This window comes from Peromyscus eremicus, chromosome 22 (genome assembly GCF_949786415.1).
Source record: "Peromyscus eremicus chromosome 22, PerEre_H2_v1, whole genome shotgun sequence".
Taxonomy (NCBI): Eukaryota; Metazoa; Chordata; class Mammalia; order Rodentia; family Cricetidae; genus Peromyscus; species Peromyscus eremicus.
This window is the reverse complement of record NC_081437.1, coordinates 22,433,533-22,452,906: the sequence shown is the minus strand read 5'-3', so window position 1 is coordinate 22,452,906 and position 19,374 is coordinate 22,433,533. Positions and strand designations below refer to the sequence as shown.

General features: G+C 45.0%; 2 protein-coding genes across 3 annotated transcripts in view; one reads left to right on the top strand and one right to left on the bottom strand.

The window, feature by feature from the left end:
* The window catches only part of Babam2 (BRISC and BRCA1 A complex member 2), a 469,435-nt gene that overhangs the window by 24,690 nt on the left and 425,371 nt on the right, over positions 1-19,374 (top strand). The window lies entirely within an intron of this gene.
* Rbks (ribokinase) overlaps positions 1-19,374 on the bottom strand; it is an 85,776-nt gene that overhangs the window by 17,390 nt on the left and 49,012 nt on the right. For both annotated transcript variants that reach the window (XM_059248527.1, XM_059248526.1), the window contains 2 exons: positions 18,620-18,711; positions 14,355-14,543 (listed from right to left, as the gene is read on the bottom strand). In XM_059248527.1, the coding sequence (XP_059104510.1) occupies positions 14,355-14,543; positions 18,620-18,711 (281 nt within the window). The remainder of the gene's footprint in view (positions 1-14,354; positions 14,544-18,619; positions 18,712-19,374) is intronic.

Genomic DNA, 19,374 nt, shown 5'->3' with positions numbered 1-19,374 from the left:
CTGTCTGCACAACCCAAACCCATCATGCACTGCCTCAGCAGTCCCTGTCAGGAGGGAGGAATAGTTATGTGGAGGCTGTTTCAGTCAGGAGTGAGCTGGTGTCTAAAGCATGTGTGACAGGCAAGCTATGTGAACTAGCATTGTGCTGTGAGGTATTTATGTGGAGGATAGTTATTACTTATTATTTATATTAAACTAGCATTGTGCTGTGAGGTATTTATGTGGAGGATAGTTAATATTTATTATATTAATTATTGTATTTATTACTAAATGCCAGCTGGTATTTAAATGAAGGGTAGGTTTCTGCTCTCAGCATTGGTCTGCTGAACAGATCAACCACCAGAAGGCAGGTACGAATGCCCTTAAAGGACATGGAAGTCACTTGAGATTTAGATGTTTTTGGGAGGTTACACTTCTCCTACTATTACTCTCTGTGGAAACTGGCTTCGGCCCTAAGGTGAATAAGGAGCCAAAAACATCTTGAAAACCACTGAGACCAACAGAATGATGTTTGTTTTTCCCACAAAAGGACCATCTTGTTGTCCTCTGCCATGTAAGAGGTAGTCCAGGCTGGCCCGTAGGTAGTCCAGGCTGGCCCATGAGCCCCAAGGAACTGCCTGTTTTTGCCTTCCTAGTACTAGGAATGCAAACGCACACTTGTCTTTTAAAACATGGCCTTTTAAAACAGATTGAGCAATGATAACCTTAGCGCCCATTGTTTATTTCTTTTTTAATTTTTTTTAAAGATTTATTTATTATGTATACAGAAGAGGGGTGCCAGATCTCATTACAGATGGTTGTGAGCCACCATGTGGTTGCTGGGAATTGAACTCAGGACCTCTAGAAGAGCAGTCGGCGCTCTTAACCTCTGAGCCATCTCTCCAGCCCCCGTTGTTTATTTCTTAATGACAGCCGTTCTGATGGGGGCGGATGGGATTTCGATACAGGTTTGGTTTTGGGGTGGGGGGCAGGGAAGGGTTTTATATAGCTCAGGCTGGCCTTGAACTCAATCTGCAGCTGAGGATACCCATGAACTCCTAATCCTCCTGCTTCTGCCCCCCAAGTGCTGGGATCAAAGGCTACGACACCATACCTAAGTCTATGTAGTTTTGATCAGCGTTTCCCTGATTGACTGTAGTACTCTTGGGAGCTGCAGTTGAAATGCTTTTGTTTGGATAGAAGTGAGTTTCAGGCAAAGTGGGATGCTGAAACTAAAGACTCTTTCAGGAAAGCTCCAGGGGAAATTAGTCACAAGTTTAGGGAGTAGCAAGAAATCCTGTCTCTATTGAGACTTTGGTACCTGGAGCCCGTCCTTTGCTCAGTTTGGATGTTAACATTTACATTAGCTGTGTGGTTCAAAACTTTGTAAGTTAAGAGAATCAATACTCAGCTAAGGAGAGACCTAGGGTGACCAGTAGAGTTAAGAGGGAGTGGGGAAGAGAGAGATGGAGGGAAGAGACTATGGGGTGGAAATGATATACAGTACTCTGTATGAAATTCTCAAACATTAAAAAAAAAACTACTTGAAGCTAAAATAGCAGAATGTTTAGAATTAATGAGGCTACATGTTGTTTGTTTGTTTATTTATTTGTTTATTTTGTGTCTCTCTATGTAGTCTTGGCTCTCCTGGAATTTTCTATGTAGAACAAGCTGGACTTAAATTCATAGAGATCCTCCTGCCTCTGCCTCTCAGCTGCTGGGATTAAAGGCATATGCTACCATGGCTGGCCTATACGATTTATTTTTTTAAGTATCTTCCAGTGTTATTGAAATTATTTCCTAACTTTAGGAAGGAAGGGAGAGAGGGAAGGTGTGCTAAAGTGATAAATATATGTATTAGATGCAAATCACAGTCAGAACTGACTGAACTGATTAGTTAAAGAGCAGACTCCGTAGAAGAAAAGGGTTTGCCATCGAAACAGGACAGTCCCGGGGGGTGGGGTGGGTGGTGGGTGGGGGGGTGGGGGGTTAGCTAGCCCATGGAACTGAGGGCTTTGCCCAAACTGTGTTTTGTTTGATTGGAAACAAAGAATATAAACCTTTAGGGTTTTAGTTTTTGGAGACTCTCAGAGAAGATGCACGCAACTCCTCCACTTCCTAAGGATTCTTTCTGTCCCCAGACCTCGGTGCTTTCGCTCAGTGGCTTAGAGTATAGAATTTTGGTTTTGTTTTGTTTTTTTTTCAAGACACGGTTTCTCTGTGTATCCCTGGCCGTCCTGAAATGCACACTGTAGACCAGGCTGGCCTCGAACTCATAGAGATCTGCCTGCCTCTGCCTCCTGAGTGCTGGGATTAAAGGTGTGTGCAAATTTTATATTCTTTAAAAAAAAGCTGCCGGAGCTGGTGGTGCACGCCTTTAATCCCAGCACTCAGGAGGCAGAGACAGGCAGATCTCTGAGTTCAAGGCCAGCCTGGTCTACATAGTGAGTTCCAGGACAGTCAGAGCTACACAGAGAAACCCTGTATGAAAAACCAACAATAACAACAAAATAACAACAAAACAACCAAAAAGGCTTTCTGCGTTGTTATTATTTTGGTGTTATGACTGAACCCAAGGTCTTATATTTGCTATTCTCTATCACTGGACTAAGTCCCTCCCTTATATTTCTGAAGGAACAGCACTAGGAAAAAAGGAAATGAAAGAGATGCTGTCAAGGACTACTTCCTCTTCTGGGCATGGTGGCACACGCCTATGAGCTAAGTACTCAAGAAGCCAATGCAAGAGGGTTGCAAGTTTGAGGCCAGGCTGAGCTACATAGGAAATCTTGCCTTAAAAAAAAAAAAAAAAAAAAAAAAAAGCCTAGTATAGTGAGTGGTGTAACACCTTTAATCCTAGGATTTGGTAGGAAGAGGCAGGCAGATAATTGTGAATTTGAGGCCAGCCTGGTCTACATAGCAAGTTCCAGGACAGCTGGAGCTATATAGTGAGACCCCGACTCAAAAAAAAAAAAAAAAAAAATGTGGAGGCCTGCAAAGGTTTCTAGTGAGATCTGAGTTTGCTTTACCCAGCAGGGCTGTATTAGAGGCTGGCTTGACCACGTGCACGGTCACCAGGTGTTTGGAAGGGTCTGCACTTGGATGTGCGGTGTGCTTTGATCTAGCAAGGGGAGGTCTTTTGCCCGCCCCTTGGCATTCCTTTAAAAAGCCCTTTAGAAGAGACAGAAGGGGCGAGTGGATTAGGATCTAGGCCCTCCCGAGCTACTCTGTGTTTCTACCTGTCTCTTTCCCCTCTATCCTTCTATCTAAATATTTCTCACTTCTCCCTCCTCAAGGGTAGCCTGGGGTAAAAGTGGGAGCAGGTCTCTCTCTCTCTCTCTCTCTCTCTCTCTCTCTCTCTCTCTCTCTCTCTCTCACACACACACACACACACACACACACACAAGACAATCTTCCCTTCACACCGTTAGCAGTATATTTATACAGAGCACAGCCTATAGCGTGCACTCGTTTTTCTACAAAGAGCAGGCAGATGTCACATCTGTGACCCACACAGCTGCTTTTCCATTCTCCTGCTCACCTCCATCAGCAGCAGTGGCCAATGAAGATGGTGGGCATGGCAAGGCTCCAGCTTTTTGGGCTCTGTAGTTTGAATCTCTTCACAGTTTCAAGAGTCCTCAGGAAACTGCTCCACTCTGTGGGGGGCACTTAGAAGACCCACAGTATAGCCCTGGCAGGTCTGCCCTGTGATGCCAGTTCAGTTGCCAAGGAAAAGAAGCCAGGAGCAGAGCACAGGTTCATTGCCTTATGCCACACCAATGACCAGGCTCCCGAAGGGCGGGGGTGATGATAAGTAGACCTGAAGAGTAGAGTGCTAGGAGGAAAAGATGCCAATCATCGATGACTGTGATCTACCTCTGCCATCCCACCCTGCTGGAGGGATGAGCTCCTGCCCAGGCCCACAGGACACTCCAAACCGAGATTTAGATGTTTCTCTCTTGACTTTTTGCTATGACCGAGATGACTGACTGACTGACTGCTCCTCTGTCCCATGTCGCTCTTCTCCACCATGCTTTTAGTCTTGGGCCATCTCTGAGAGAGGGCTGGTCCTAGACCCCCTCCAGGAGCTGCTAAAGTATGGGGCACCGGGCACCTGGCTGTATAAAGTCAGTCCTGCTCTGGGGCAGTGCACTGGGAAACACAGAAAAAATAGCCTCCCGCTTGGCCCCGGTTCAGTTCTTCAACACGAAGATGACATTTCTGGTAAGCAATTAAAATTAGATTTTTAGAGCCCTGGGTTTTCAACTGATCGCATGCAGGATTAAGAAAGATAATTTCAAATACTGAGTTCCGCCTGATTAGCTAATAAATGAGCTGATCTGCTGATGTGAAAGTAATGTAATACCGCTAATACAGCCCTTCAGGGCATGACAGATGTCCTGTGTCCTGCCCGTCAGTTGCCTCAGCAATTACCCTGTCCTTTGTCCTTTCCTCACGGCCAGTGAACTCCTTTTTGTCTTTTTCATCTTTCCTGTCAGCAGAAGTTTCGGAGAGTTTTAGAAATGTCATTCTTGGGGCAAGGAGGCCTCTTTAAAATAATCAGATTGATTTATGTGTATTAATGTTTTGCCTGCGTGTGTGCATGTGTGTATATACAGTGTGTGTGTGTGTGTGTGTGTGTGTGTGTGTGTGTGTGTGTGTGTATGTATGAGTGTGTGCATGAAGAGGCCAGAAGAGATGCGGTCATCTCTTGGAGCTCAAGTTTCAGGTGGTTGTAAGCTACCATCTACGGGAGCTGGGTTCTCTGGGAGAGTCAAAACTGTTCTTAGCCACCGAGCCACCAGCCAGCCCCAGGAGGACACTTCAGAACTCGGCTGTGCTTCCTGTATTTCACGGGTGCCTTTCACTCTCCGTAACCTGGAATTTTTAGTCGTGGTCTTTGTTAAACGGGGATATATTTTAAAAGGGAACACTGTAATTCTTTCATTTTCAAATAATTTCTAAGGAGCACTGTGCCTCTAACTTCGTCTTTCTCTAGATATTGTCTAGATATGTCCTATGTAGATATGTACATAAATGTAGAATGTGAGGAATATGAGGGATGTGAGGAAGCCTGGAGAGTAGACCCAGAGACAGCTGAGTGGAGCGACTCTCACACTCCAGCCAGTCACTCTCCAGAAGGCACCAGAACTCTTTGGGTGTTTCCAAAGGGCTGCTGTAATACGCTGTGATTGAGACTGCTCACAAAGGGCCCCTAAGCCGCGTCCTGAGCACGGGGAGTTGGCTAGTCAGGACAGCCAGGTGACTAGGAGTGGTTAGCTCACCTTAGCCACAAAGGCAGTTGGGAGATGTCAGAAAGAGGGTCACTGACCTCAACAGTTCAGACTCCTACCAAAGAAGCTGAATGAAAAGAAAACTTGATTATAATCTGTAAGAAAATGCCTATCTCCTCCAAGAATGGGCACTCAGGGACAAGAATGAATGGATGTGAATCCTGCCAGTCATTATTATCTGGAATGGCTCAACCCCACCACCCCACTTCTCACATAGTCCAGGCCTGGCCTGTAGAGGAAGCAGCTGATTGGAATGGTGGTACCTGGGTTCTCTGTACCAGTGGACAAAGCATGCTCCTGGTATTTCCTGTCTAGAAACCCCCAGTCTGCATAAGTAACCAGACAGACACAGAGGGATGTACTAAAGAGTTGTTTGTGGGCACGCACACGAGCCAGACGGTACTCAGGGTCTACCGTGGGTTATTCCTTTCCATTGAGATGGTACTGTAAGTACAAGAAAGTAAGGCCTTCTCAAGATCTGGCAACTTCTCAAGGTCTAGAGACAAGGGTGATTATAGAAGTCTGTATCATGACAAGTGGCAAAAGGGTCAAGTCACAGAGAGGTGGATGGTCACCCAATCAAAAGGCAGAGTAGTGAGACAATACCAAACTTATTTGCTCTGAGCAGCCCAGCTAGCTAATGGCTGAAGCAGGATTAGAACCGGCCACCATCGGCCCCAAGCCACTGGACTTTTCATAGGCAACCCTTGGCTCTTTACCGAAAAAGTGACTTGGCTCATCCTGCTGTGTGGTGATATTTTATTTGTGCACGCAATAAAGCTTATCTGGGGATCAGAGGAAAAAACCAGCCACTATATTAAACATAGAAGTCAGGCAGTGGTGGCACACGCCTTTAATCCTAGCATTCGCCTTTAATCCTAGCATTCGGGAGGCAGAGATCCATCCGGATCTTTGTGAGTTCAAGGCCACACTGGGAACAGAGCCAGGTGTGGTGGCACATGCCTTTGATCCCAGTGCTAGTTAAACACAGAGGTTTGGAGGTCTGTATAGACAGACAGGAAGTGATAGAGCTGGATGGAAAGAGGAAGTGATGTAGCTGGGCGGAGAGAGGAAGTAAGACGGCAGGGCACAGAAAAGTATATAAGACGTGAGTATACAGGAAGGAGCTCTCTTGGGCTGAGGATTTCCTAGAGGTAAGATGTGGCTGGCTTGCTCTCTGATCTCTCAGCTTTCACCCCAATATCCGGCTCCAGGTTTTTAATTAATAAGACCGCTTAGCAATTTGCCTTACACTGCTGGTTTGTCGCTCATCATTTTCCCCTCGGGACACCTGATTTTTCTGAATTTATTTTAGGTCACTTCTGGGCAGAGTCACTTGCTTCCTTGTATTAGTCTGCAGGGGTGCCAAAACAAACCACAGATTGAGTGGCTTAAATGACAGAAACGTATTTCTCATAGTCCCCAAGGCTAGGGGGTCTGAGATCAAGGTGTCAGTCACCAAGACGGCTTTTCTCTTGGCCTCGCAAGTGGCCACTATCTTGCTGCTGCTTATGGCGCTCTTTCTTTGTGTGCTCGTGGTACTGCTTCTGAGGACACTCAACCTTTTGGAGCAGGAGCTCTGCCTGTGACCTCACTTAACCTTAATTTTCCCCAACATGGCTCTGTCTCTAAATATAACTGCATCGGAGGCACAGGTTCAACATGTGGACTTTGGTGGGACACAATTCAGTCCTCATCATGGTGTCCCATGTTCTACTCCCAAGAGTCTTTTCATTCAGGACCATTTTGCCCCACTTCCCCCTTCTTTGAAACAAAGTCTCATGGCCCTGGTTGTCCTGGAACTCACTCTGTAGACCAGGCTGGGCTCAAACATCGATCGCCTGCCTCTGCCTCCTGAGTGCTGGGATTAAAGATGTGCACCACCGTGCCTGCTTCAGGACCATTTTAAGTAGGAGGGGCACGACTGAAGACCACTAGGAGTGCAGACGTATGCCGTCATGCTCAGCCTTTCATGGGGTGCTTGGCTTCCAAACTCGTGTGTGTGTGTGTGTGTGTGTGTGTGTGTGTGTGTGTGTGTGTGTGTGTGCTTGGAGTTTGTACAGCAAGCACTCCACTGACCGAGACATTGCTGTAGCCTGGCCGGGTCCCCTTTACAAGTCCTCCTGGTTAACCAGTTGCCAAATCCAAGACCCATGACAAAAGCAGTCAGGCTGGCACCGTGCCCTGTTTTGAGGAAGAAGGCCAAAGAGCCTAGCTGGTAACAAGCAGATCCATCCAGAAGGGAACCTGAACATGAGCGATTTCTTTGAGGATGTGCAATATATTTGAATGATGAACAGAAGCAGCAAACTTTGAAATTTACCCTGATATTTCCCAGGGGAACTATATCAGATAACATGTTTGAGGAAAACTATTTCTTCAAAAAGATTAAGAAAAAAATCCCGTCAAAGTGTGCACTGAGATATCTAGACTGGACCCCTGAGGGCCCCAAGTAAGAAGGCACTATGGGTCTTGTGTGGCAAAGAACATCCTTCCAGAAGTCCTGTCAAGGGGTGGCTTGGGCTGGTTACATGGAGACTTGGAATGCTTGAGGGGTTAATTGTGAAGCCAAGGGCAAACTGACCATCAAGGGCTCCTCTGTGATGACAACACCCAGCAGCCTTGGAGCAGTGATGGGACCTACCTTGATTGCTAGATGTGGCTGGCTCGCAAAAGCTCTTGGCTATGCCCCCAAAGGAATATTTATTTCAAATAATAAGTAATACCCTAAAAACACAGGTTTATGGACAAGATCTCAAATAATTCAGAATATGAAGTGGAAAATGGGAATTACCATGCCAATCCATTCCCTTGCAGAGCAGTGATTAGAACAGCTTGGCACGCTCGCTCCAGACATGAAGTCTATATTGACATACTGAGAGCTGCGGGTTACTTTCCAATAACCAGCACGGCACAGTGATTGCCTAACCTCCTCTACTGAGGAGGACATGCCATCTTCTCAAATTTGAGTTAATATAAAGTTGAAATAAACATCCTTGCATAAATGTTTGTACATGAGCACACCTGTAGCATAGACTCCTGGAAGGAGACTTACTAGGTAAAGAGAAAGTGTATTTTCATTGGTACTTTTGGGTCACCCTCTGAAAATACACTGGAAGAATGTATGTTCCCATTAGAAGTATGACAGGATGTGCTTTTGAGCTGCTGGAGTATGGACATTATCTTTAATTTTTTTCCTGTTTTGTTTTTTTAAGACAGGGTTTGTCTGTGTAGCCTTGGCTGTCCTGGAACTCACTCTGTAGACCAGGCTGGTCTCGAACTCACAGAGATCCACCTGCCTCTGCCTCCCAGGTGCTGGGATTAAAGGCATGTGCCACCACTGCCCCGTTCTACTTTTAATTTTTGCCAACCTTATGGGCAGTGGTTCTCCGTGCTGTTCAATGGGCATATTTCTGGCATCCTGTGAGGCTGAGCATGTTCTGGTTTCTTGGTTGTTTTGTATTTCTTCTTGTGAGACCTGCCTATTGACATGACTGTGGAGGGATATTTTATGTGTTGGGACTGCGGAAGCGTCCTCACCCGGCGGCAGAATCACAGGCACCTGCCGTTCCTCCTCCTCCCCATTTGGTGCCCTCCGCAGGCCCCATTGCACATTACGTATGTACTCCTTTCATAAGCAGAGGACAAACGGAATAAACACTTAGTGGGACACAGGAGCTGTCGAAGGCACTGGACCCAGGGCCTCACCCATGCCATGCAAATCCTCTCAGCTGAGCGACATCCCAGCCAGCATGGGACTGTGACTGACTGTGGTCTCCACAGAGTAAGTCTTCCGAGGTCAAAATCCAAAGGAAATAAAATCTCCTCTTGGAGAACCGTGTTGACCCAGAGTTAAAGTAAGCCTTAATCACTCTGTCGTTACCCCTTCAGGATCCAACATTCTATTATTCCTCACCCACAGCATCTTATTCTCCCAGCTCTTAAGTGCTCACCAGTGAAGGACACCCAAGCATTTGGTTCCGTTTCTGGACAGAGATCTTCAAAGACTGCACAGAACCACACCACCACACCCCCATACCTACCCCCCCCCCCCCGACCCCCACGCTCACACACACAATGACAGTACATGCTGATTGGAAAGCCCAAGGGGACAGGGAGATAGATGAAGTCTGGGCAGCGACCTTGCTGATAATGTGGAGTTGTCTGCCTTCCCAGACTTCCCTATGGCTAGGAGCAAGCGGTGCTACAGAGCACCCGGGCTGTGCGACACCTCTTACGGTGACCGACATTCATTGCTTCTAATTACATCTAGCATTAGCTGTTGGACTTTGCACCCATCGTAGTGATGTGGCAGGAAGGGGTGGGGACATGGTGCAGTGGGCAGGGTCGGGGAAAGGTCTACTAAGACGGGAGTAATGACCCCTCAGATGCTGGCTCTCAGATTGCACTGTCCGTCCTACAGTACCTAAGTGGTGGATTATTGGGAACCTATGCTTGAGAACAGCCTGGACAGTGGAAGTCAGATCCCGGGATGGGAGAATACACCCAAATGAAGCCACCTGGAGTTACCTAGCAAGTGTCAGCAATCACACCCTACTGAAGTGCTCCTCTGGTAACTTTCACAGAAACACTGTACTTCCTATTGGGGTGATCTCTAGAGCAAATTCTTAAGCCTTGTCACCAGGGGACATCCATGCAGGTGGGCAGATGTGATGATGGGAGCCTCATCAGCAATTCTGAATCCTACCAGACTCAGAACAGACAGAAGTCATGGCAGGAAAGAGCAGGGAAGATGCATCCCCTTTGCTCCTGGCTTTTGTTTAGTCTTGACTTAGTTATCTGTCCTGGTTTATGGTGTGTTATTGTAAAGCAAGTGATTCCAGAGGACATAGATTTAGCTGTGTCCTGCATTCTTGAAATGACAGTGTTAGGGCAGGTTCTAGGACTTAAGCATTTCCATAAAGAAGGGCAATCAGCACATAAGGAACTTACGGAGCTTACAGGGCCGAATGACAACAATATAATGTTGCATTTCATCACACTAGCATGAAAATCCCTTAGTATTGCTGTGTGTGTGTGTGTGTGTGTGTGTGTGTGTGTGTGTGTGTGTGTGTGAGAGAGAGAGAGAGAGAGAGAGAGAGAGAGACAGAGAGAGACAGAGAGACAGAGAGAGACAGAGAGAGAGACAGAGAGATACAGAATGCACTTACAATGACTCCTGAATAGAACACACCCGAGCACTATTGCTCTGAGGCTGAGATGCAGAAATGGGAAAAGAGACACATCTGTCATGTCTTGCAAACTGAACAGAGGACATCTGCAGCTACCACCACCCTCTCACGCCGGCACAATGGGAAGAACGGATGTAAAAATAGAAGTGATATATTCAACTATTAACGAGGCAAAACTGAATATAGCAGTGTGCAGCGGCGCTGACGTAGAGGCTGCCTCGAGTGGACAGCGTGCCTCCACCCGTGCCGTGCCTGATGTCTGTGAGAGGACGAGGGGACAAGGGAGAGACCTGGGAACCAACGGCAGCCAGCCATGTTCTGCTGGCAGGAAGCGAAGGGGCTCTTGGCTCAGGGGAGAATCTCACCCCAGGAATCCCTCACCCCACCAGGGGACTTATTTCATCTTTTTTTTTTTTTTTTTTTCGAGACAGGGTTTCTCTGTGTAGCTTTGCGCCTTTCCTGGAACTCACTTGGTAGCCCAGGCTGGCCTCGAACTCACAGAGATCCGCCTGTCTCTGCCTCTTGAGTGCTGGGATTAAAGGCGTGCGCCACCACCGCCCGGCTTATTTCATCTTCTTAAACTGGCCAAATAGTTGTGCATGGTTCAGGCAAGAATACTGATGGTGAGGGTGCTGGATGAGAAGAAAGCACAGCATAGAAAAGACGAGGGAGTAGCTAGGGGGGTGGCTGAGTCTGTAAAGCCCTTACCAGGCACACAGCGTGCATCAATATTCCTTTTAGTGTTCAACTATACCCAGTTGTATGGATAGACTACAATTGTCCACTTATCTGCTGGTCATCTCTGGGCATTTCCAAGTTTGGGGTGCCTGGGAAGAATACTACCTGGAATATCTGCATACATTCATTTCTCTTGGGTAGCTACCTAGAAGTAGCATTGCTGGTCACTTGTGGACCCTATAGTTAACTTATTGATGTACTTACAGACCATTCTCCAAAGTGAATGTTTTATCTTAAGCTTGAGACATCAATGTACAAGAGTTCTAGCTTCTCCAATCTAGACCACACGCATTACGATTAGGGTTTGGTTATGGATATTCTAGTGGGTTTAAAGTAGTCTCTGTGTTATTTTGAAATATCTATATTATGTATGAGGTTTTTTTTTGCCTGCATGTATATATGTATGTGTATCATGCTTGTGTCTGGGTGCCCACGGAGGCCAGAAGAGGATATCAGATTCCCTGGAACTGGAGTTATAGATGGTTGTGAGCCTCCATTTGGATGCTGGGAACAGAACCTGGATCGCTCCAGCCCTGTTTTTTTTTTTTTTTTTTTAAAATCAAAGCCATGCATCTATAGTCTAACAACATGAAGCTTATGTGTCTATGCTCCATTCCTCTCTGCTCCATTTCTATAAGGGAAATACTTTAAATTATTTCAGTTTACTCCCATCACTTATCTTGAATTTCTGGTAACATATTTGTGCGTCATTTTAAAATCCGTTTCAGATAATATTTCCTAACTTCCAAATATGGAAGATGAACATTTGGTATATGTGTACACAAATACACACCTACTTTGTCTTTTCATTTTTACAATACAATCATAATCTCCATTCATTGTTAAATCAGTCATTTTGGACCTTTTACATGCAAGGCAAGCTACATCCCTAGTCCACTTCCTCAGTGTTTTATTCACTAATTACTAATTCATCTTCAAATTCTGCAAGAAAATGAAAAAAAATCTGGCTATATTCACACATCCTAGGTATGTTACAATGTCTCTCTGTCTCATCGTCCGTCTCTGTCTCTCATAGAGTCTAGCTATATAGGCCATGCTGGTCTCTAACTCATAGTCTTCTTCCTAATATATTATTCCTAATATATTGGGATATAATTTCTTTTTAAAAAATTCTTTCTTTGGTATGTCATCAGAATCAAACTGGTATTTGTTGAAGGAATGAAAGAAAATATCTAGACCTCAACTGAAAATATCAGAGTCAAAGATCCGGAGCCAGAAGGAAGCCCGTGGTCACTTCTCTCTGAAGTGCCTTTCCCAGTCCATACCATTAACAGAGCAGCTCCATTTGGATGTGAGGTGTTCAAGGCTCAGGAGTTTTCTGACCTGCTTCAGTCATGGCCAACTGCTGAGGAGACAGGCGGGGCCTCCTGTCTCTTGAGCTGTAGAGCCTCCCCCTGCCCAATTGATAAGGCGACTTCTACAGAGAAGAGGCCTTTTGTACTGACAGGGACATGAAGTTGGAATCTTTATTCTTCAAACTATTCAGTTTTCTGAAACCCAAAACTTAACAGTAAGTGCTAAGACTCCAAATAAAAGACAAAGTATCACCAAAATGTGAAAACTCTCAGCGCACATTGCTGTGTTAATATTGTCAAGGTTATGATTGCCAGGACCTAAGGAATCCAGTCTTCCAAACTCAAGTGATTGAGTCATTACTACTCATTTGAATCTCCCAACTGAGTGCCATCCCAAGTAGTGCCCTTGTGTGGTCCTGAGGGTGAGTTTCCTTTGTGTAACCAGTGCCTCTGCCCTGTTCTCTGAGGTGAGCTCTTTGTCCTTTAAACAATTTTTATTTCCCTAGCTAGGTAATCATGAACCATTTTTCCAACTTGTCACTTTCTCATTTCACATGATAGCTGTGACTTGTCTATTTCATGCACTTTCCTGAACACAGTGCCTTCTCGCAAAAGCACCTGGGTGGGGCATACAAACCCACTTTCTGTTACTTTCTAGAAGGTAAAGTGAGGACGACAACACACCGGCTTCCTATCATTTTTGCAAGGATTACAGGAGATATATGTAGGAGACACAGAAGTCTGCAGTATTAGCTGTTATCATCTGTTGGCTAAAAGAAGGATCTCTGTACTTGCACACCCATGTTTCTTGCTGCAGTATTCAAGGTAGTCAGGTACAGAACAGATACTAGATGGAGGAAATGTGGTGTGTGAACACAATGGAACATTATAGTGTCAGAAAGAAGGATGAAGTCATGACAGCTGCAGGAAAATGGATAGAACTGGAGATCACGATGTTAAGCGAAATAAGCCAGACTCTGAAAGACAAGAGCCATGTTTTCTCTTAAATGCAGAACCCAACTTTAAAAGTGTGTGTGTGTGTGTGTGTGTGTGTGTGTGTGTGTGTGTAAGTGTAACTAGAAAGCGGACAATGAGAAGGAAGAAGAGATGCTCAGGGAGGTGGGAAGTAGAGCAACAGAACATGTGCAATAAGAAAGCAAACGGAAGGGGGAACTGTGGAGAGGAAGAAGGGAGTGTGTGTGGGGAGAGTTCCTGAGGACCAAGTGTAATGTGACTGTGAGAGACACATGTGTGAAGATGCTGTAATGAAACCTGTTACTCTGTATACTAAAGAGTAAACAAGAGAAAACAAAGCAAAGAATGTCAACCAGTGAGCCCTGTTCACCAGGGAGCCCTGTTCCCCAGGGAGCCCTGTTCCCCAGGGAGCCCTGTTCACCAGGGAGCCCTATTCACTAGGGAGCCTTGTTCACTGGTGAGCCTTGTCATTCCCGCCACCAGAGGCCTGTAAGACACGGCTGTGTTTACTGCTGCCGTTTTTAGCTCCAGCTTTCTTCTTCACATGCCCCTAGCACCCACAGCATGGCCACACCTAACAGGTGGTCAGCAAATATTTATTACTGAATGAATGTATATAGGAAATACAGTAGTATTTTATGGATAGGGAAACTGAGGCTCAGAGAGGGTTGGTGACATGAAGTCTCCCAGTGACTTAGAGGGGACTAAGAGATGGTTCTCCTGCCTGGCTGTCTTCTCTCACACCACTCCTAGGTCTTACCTCGTCATCTCAATCTTCAGACAGGGCATCTTTGTTATTAGATGATTTTTCAAGTGCTAAAAATGATCTAGAGTAAAAAGGATTCTTAAAGTTTGAAACCTACCGTGGTATCCACAGCCTTGACTGCTTCTGTGGGGATGTGCTTTGGTACAGGTTCCGCCTGTGACAGTGTCACACATCCTGAAGCCCCTAAGGTGATGACCACGACCTGGCAGCCCCGTTCTAGGAGAACCAATGCAGCCTTCCCAGCCTCGGTTGGGCTGTTCACCACGAGGCCCGTTAAAATCTCAGCCTGGAATACAGAGGAAAGAAACCATGGTGAGAATAAAGCCATGGAGATCCACCGCGGATCCGTCCTTTTAGAAATGTGACTCCCCCGTTTTTCATAATGATCAAGGCAATGGGAACCCCGAAGGATACTGGTGCAGAAACATAAAAAAGGAACTAAAGTAAACCAGGCGGTAGTAGCATGCACCTTTAATCCCAGGAGATGCAGAAGCAGGCATATTGCTGCGAGTTCGAGGCCAGCGCTACATAGTGAGACCCTGTCTTAAAAAAAAATAATGAAAACAAAAATTAGTTATTTAAGATATTCTTGGAAGGGGCATGGTGTGGTTTCATGCTTATCTCTGTACTTTAGAGGCCAAGATAGGAGGATAATAATGGCCACAGCGAATTCAAGCCAGCTTGTATTACAAAGTGACAGATGATAACAAACAAAATCCACATGAAAACAAGAACCCCAAACCAAACAAAACATTCCTGGGGGTTGGAGAGATGGCTCAGTGGTTAAGCGCACTTGTGCTGGCCAAGGTCTGAGGTTTAGTTCCCAGCATCCTCATGGTGGCCTGCAATCCCCTGTAACTCCAGTTCCAGAGGATCCAACCCCCTCATCTGACCTTCACAGCCACCAGAAGGTCTTTACATCTATGCAGGTAAAACACCTAAAAAACCTAAGGATGCCATTCCCCAGTGACTCCACGGATGCCGCATCTGTAAACACGGCACCTCAGGATGCCATTCCCCAGGCCTCTCCTGGCCTGGTATCTTTCTCATGATGCTGCAGACTACTCGATTTTGTCTGTCTGCCTCTGCTAGAGAAACTGGAAGCAGAAGAGCCCTCTGCTTCTCACTGTCTCTATGACCTTCCTTAAATCACATACTACAATAAACGAGGAGGACCTGGGCAGGATCAGCGTTTCTCCTGGAACAGAAAAGCATCTCGGGCTGAAACAGGGCTGAGAGGCGCTCCTTTGGCATCTCCTTCTCTGCTAGTGACAGAGGTAGTTAAAATAGCACTGGAGGAATTATATGGTACTTTTTGACTCAGTGTGTATAACTGAATTCTCTTTTCCATGTTATAGCTTAACCACACCTATACAAGAGTGCATGGATGTCCTGCTTGTAGTTGCTGTGAATATCCCCAATTAAACCCATTTGTTATATGAAAGCCAAAGCATGCAACTTGGCTGCCGAGAGGCTCAGGGTGTAAAGGCACTTGCCACTGAGCCCCATGACCTGAGTTCAGTTCCCAGGACTCACCTGGTAGAAGGAGAATATTGACTCCCCTGAAACTTCTGTACATGTCATGGCATATGAGCACACATGCACACATACATACGATGTATAAAAATCTTTTAAAGTATATAACCAAATTACGTTTTTTCTGTATTACAGGAATCATATGGTATATATTCCTAAGAATGAGACTACATTTCACCTTTATATGCTCTGAGCATGCCCAAATTAATCCTTTTGTGTATAAAAACCATTCCTCAAGTGTGTGCTCATTCTGAGCATCTGTGATCCCAACAGCAAAGGTTTCCTGAACTTGGTCATCTATCTTCTCTTCCTGTCTTCTGTATGTTCCTTTCCAGTCTGGATTGGTTGTACTCTGAGACCATCTTTCATCTGTATTTATGTATTTACTTAGTTTTTACATGTATGTGTGTGTGCGCCTGAGTGTGAGTTTGTGTATCACGTGTGTGCAGGAGCCTGAGAAGGCCTGATAAAAGTATTGAATCCCCTGGATCTTGAGTTAAAGATGGTTGTGAGCTAACATGTGGGTGCTGAGAACAGAACCTGAGGCCATTATCTTTTTAAAAATGATTTATTTTTATTTTATGTGCATTGATGTTTTGCATGCATGTGTGAGGGTGTCAGATAGAGATATAGGCAGTTGTGAGCTGCCATGTGGGTACTGGGAATTGAACTCAGGTCCTCTGGAAGAGCAGCCAGTGCTCTTAACTGATGAGCCATCTCTTCAACTCCAAGACCATTATCTTAAAGAACAAGTTTTGTATTAATCTGTTTTCCCAGGACCAGTTCTGTCTGCTAAATTCACTGATCTATTTTCAGAGACATTCACTGATATCTTCCAAAAAAAAAAAAAAAAAACACTTTGAAATTGGGGCTGGAGAGATGGCTCAGTGGTAAAGAGCACTGGCTGCTCTTCCAGAGGTCCTGAGTTCAATTCCCAGCAACCACATGGTGGCTCACAACCATCTATAGTGGAATCTGATGCCCTCTTCTGACATAAAGTTGTACATGCAGAAAGAGTACTCATATATATATATATATATATATATATATATATATATATATATATATATAATACATAAATAAATCTTAAAAAATGTATTAAAAAAAAACTTTGAAATCTGTGTTAACAACCCCTCCACCCTGTGTGTGTGTGTGTGTGTGTGTGTGTGTGTGTGTGTGTGTGTTCATATCTGTGTAAGGCATGTGTAAGTATTCTAACCAACAGCTCCTATTATGCTATAGGCAACACTAGCATCAACTATCACACATATGAATGAAGAATCTCTCAGCCTTGGACATTTTCAACTCTTACCACAGGCACTACAGAGTACGGCCAAGCCATGCTGGGCCCTATCTGAATTCCCCATGCATGGGAACTGGGGATGGCAGTGATTACTGTTGCTTTGGGGAGTTTGTTATAAAGCAATAGGTAAGTATACAGACAGGGACAGGGTACAATAAGACAGATGCTGTGTCTTAATGAAGTCTGTAACTTAATGGAGAAGATACATCAGCTGAGTAAACAATCTGGGCTGTGAAAACTGAAGAATAAACACAGTGTCTTTTAAGCATCTACCAGGGAAATCTAAGCCAGTTTGGTGGTTGAGAGTAATGTAACCTCTTATTGTGAAATGGTCACCATCTCCCACAATCCCTTTCTCCTAGCCCAATGCCTTGCCATGGTGGTTGCTCAAAAATGTTGCATAACCTACTGTGGTTTGTTAGAGTTAGTTTCCATGTCGCAGCCTTCTTTGTCCTGTGTATCCTGACAGATGACATTTTCAGGAGAGCAGGTTAAGAGCACCTAGACCTTCATTTAGCTTTAGAGCCAAAGGACCCTTTATCTCTCATCAATCCCTCTCTCTCTGTGCATGGCACATTTGCCAAAATGCATAAGAGGTTCTGCATCTCAACAATGAGAGAGAATTCTAGTCTAAGGCGGTCTTTCTATAAAAACTGTGATTGATTGAGATCTCTTCCCTAGTAGTCTTATAAAAGAGTAGATTACATCACTACGCCGACAGGTATGTTGTGCGGCTGTGGACATTATGACCCTTGGATGAGACTCTCCCTCCCTTAGACAGCAGCCGCAGTGGGAACCCTGTCTCTCCACCACTGTCACACGGTCTGACCACTAGAAAGTAGCAGCCACTCCGGGAGTCGTGTACTAATTACAGCCGTCAGATAAAATACAAAAGCTCGGTGAAATTTGATTGTCAGAAAAACGACAAATAGTTTCATATGTCTGTTCATTGATTACTTGAGATCCAAATGTAACTGGACAGCCTATATTTTTGTTTGTTCAACTTGGCAACTTTACTTAATATTAGTTTAATATTAGTCCAGAAAAATGTGGAATAATTAAAATGAAAACAATGTATTAATAGTGTGAGGCTGGGAGGGTGTTAAAATGGGCGGAGGTTTAGTCAGGGTCAGATTAAGGGGTGTGTCTTGAATCTTTTATGGCGTCCAAGGCTTCATTAATTTCTGACCTCCACACCCCAATGAACTGAGAAATCTCTTTGTACTGAGTTCCCATGTGCTCAGACTGATGCAGTTAGTCCTGCATCCTTGTTTTCTTTCTTTCTTTTTTTTTTTTTTCTTTCTTTCTTTTTTTTTCAAGAGAGGGTTTCTCTGTGTAGTTTTGGTGCTTGTCCTGGATCTCACTCTGTAGACCAGGCTGGCCTCGAACTCACAGAGATCTGCCTGGCTCTGCCTCCCGAGTGCTGGGATTAAAGGTGTGCACCATCACCACCCGGCCCTGCCTCCTTGTTTTATCCAACTGCAGGAAAGTCCTTCGTAGAAGAATCAAACAATTGTCTCTACCTCACTTTCATTGCAGCAGAACACACTGGAGAGGGTGTAGAACCGGGGGTCCAGGTCAGCAATGGCGGGAGCCGGATTGAACAATGTTTTCACTGCAGAGGAATGGGAAAGGGGCGAGCAATGGGTATCATTTCAAAATATTAATTTAGCCTTTATATTTACCTTTAAGGTTAGAGGTGAAGTAACAGGTTTCAGTATCATGTTTTCAGACCATTTAGACAAGGTGTACGTACAGACACATTAAGTGAGAGAAGTCTGCCATCATTTTTACACTCACCAGATTAAACAACTATTAACCAACAGATACTGAAAGGCTCAAGATCTCAGTCTCCATGACAGTCTAGTATCAATTCCTTCTTATTTCCAGTCCCTCTATTTTTTACTTTCCCACTTCAGCTTCAAGGGCAAGCATCATATTTACAACTAACGTGCTTGTCTAGTTCAGGTGAGGGCAACAAGAGCATCATAAGTCGGCGTGAAAGGGCATGTATGGATGCAGGTGGAAGGTGCACGTTTCTATAGGATAACGGAAGTGCTTGTCTGTGAGCTGCTCCATAAAGTCATTTTTAAGGGAAGAAAAAAGGAAGGGCAGGAAAGAAACAGCAAAGAATTGGAAATTTTCTTAGTAGTGATAGCAGGTAGGAAACTGAGGGATCTGTATGTATTTTGTGTACCCATGCATGCCTCCACAATAGATTACTCAAGCCAACACACACGCACACACATATACATACACACACACACACACACACACA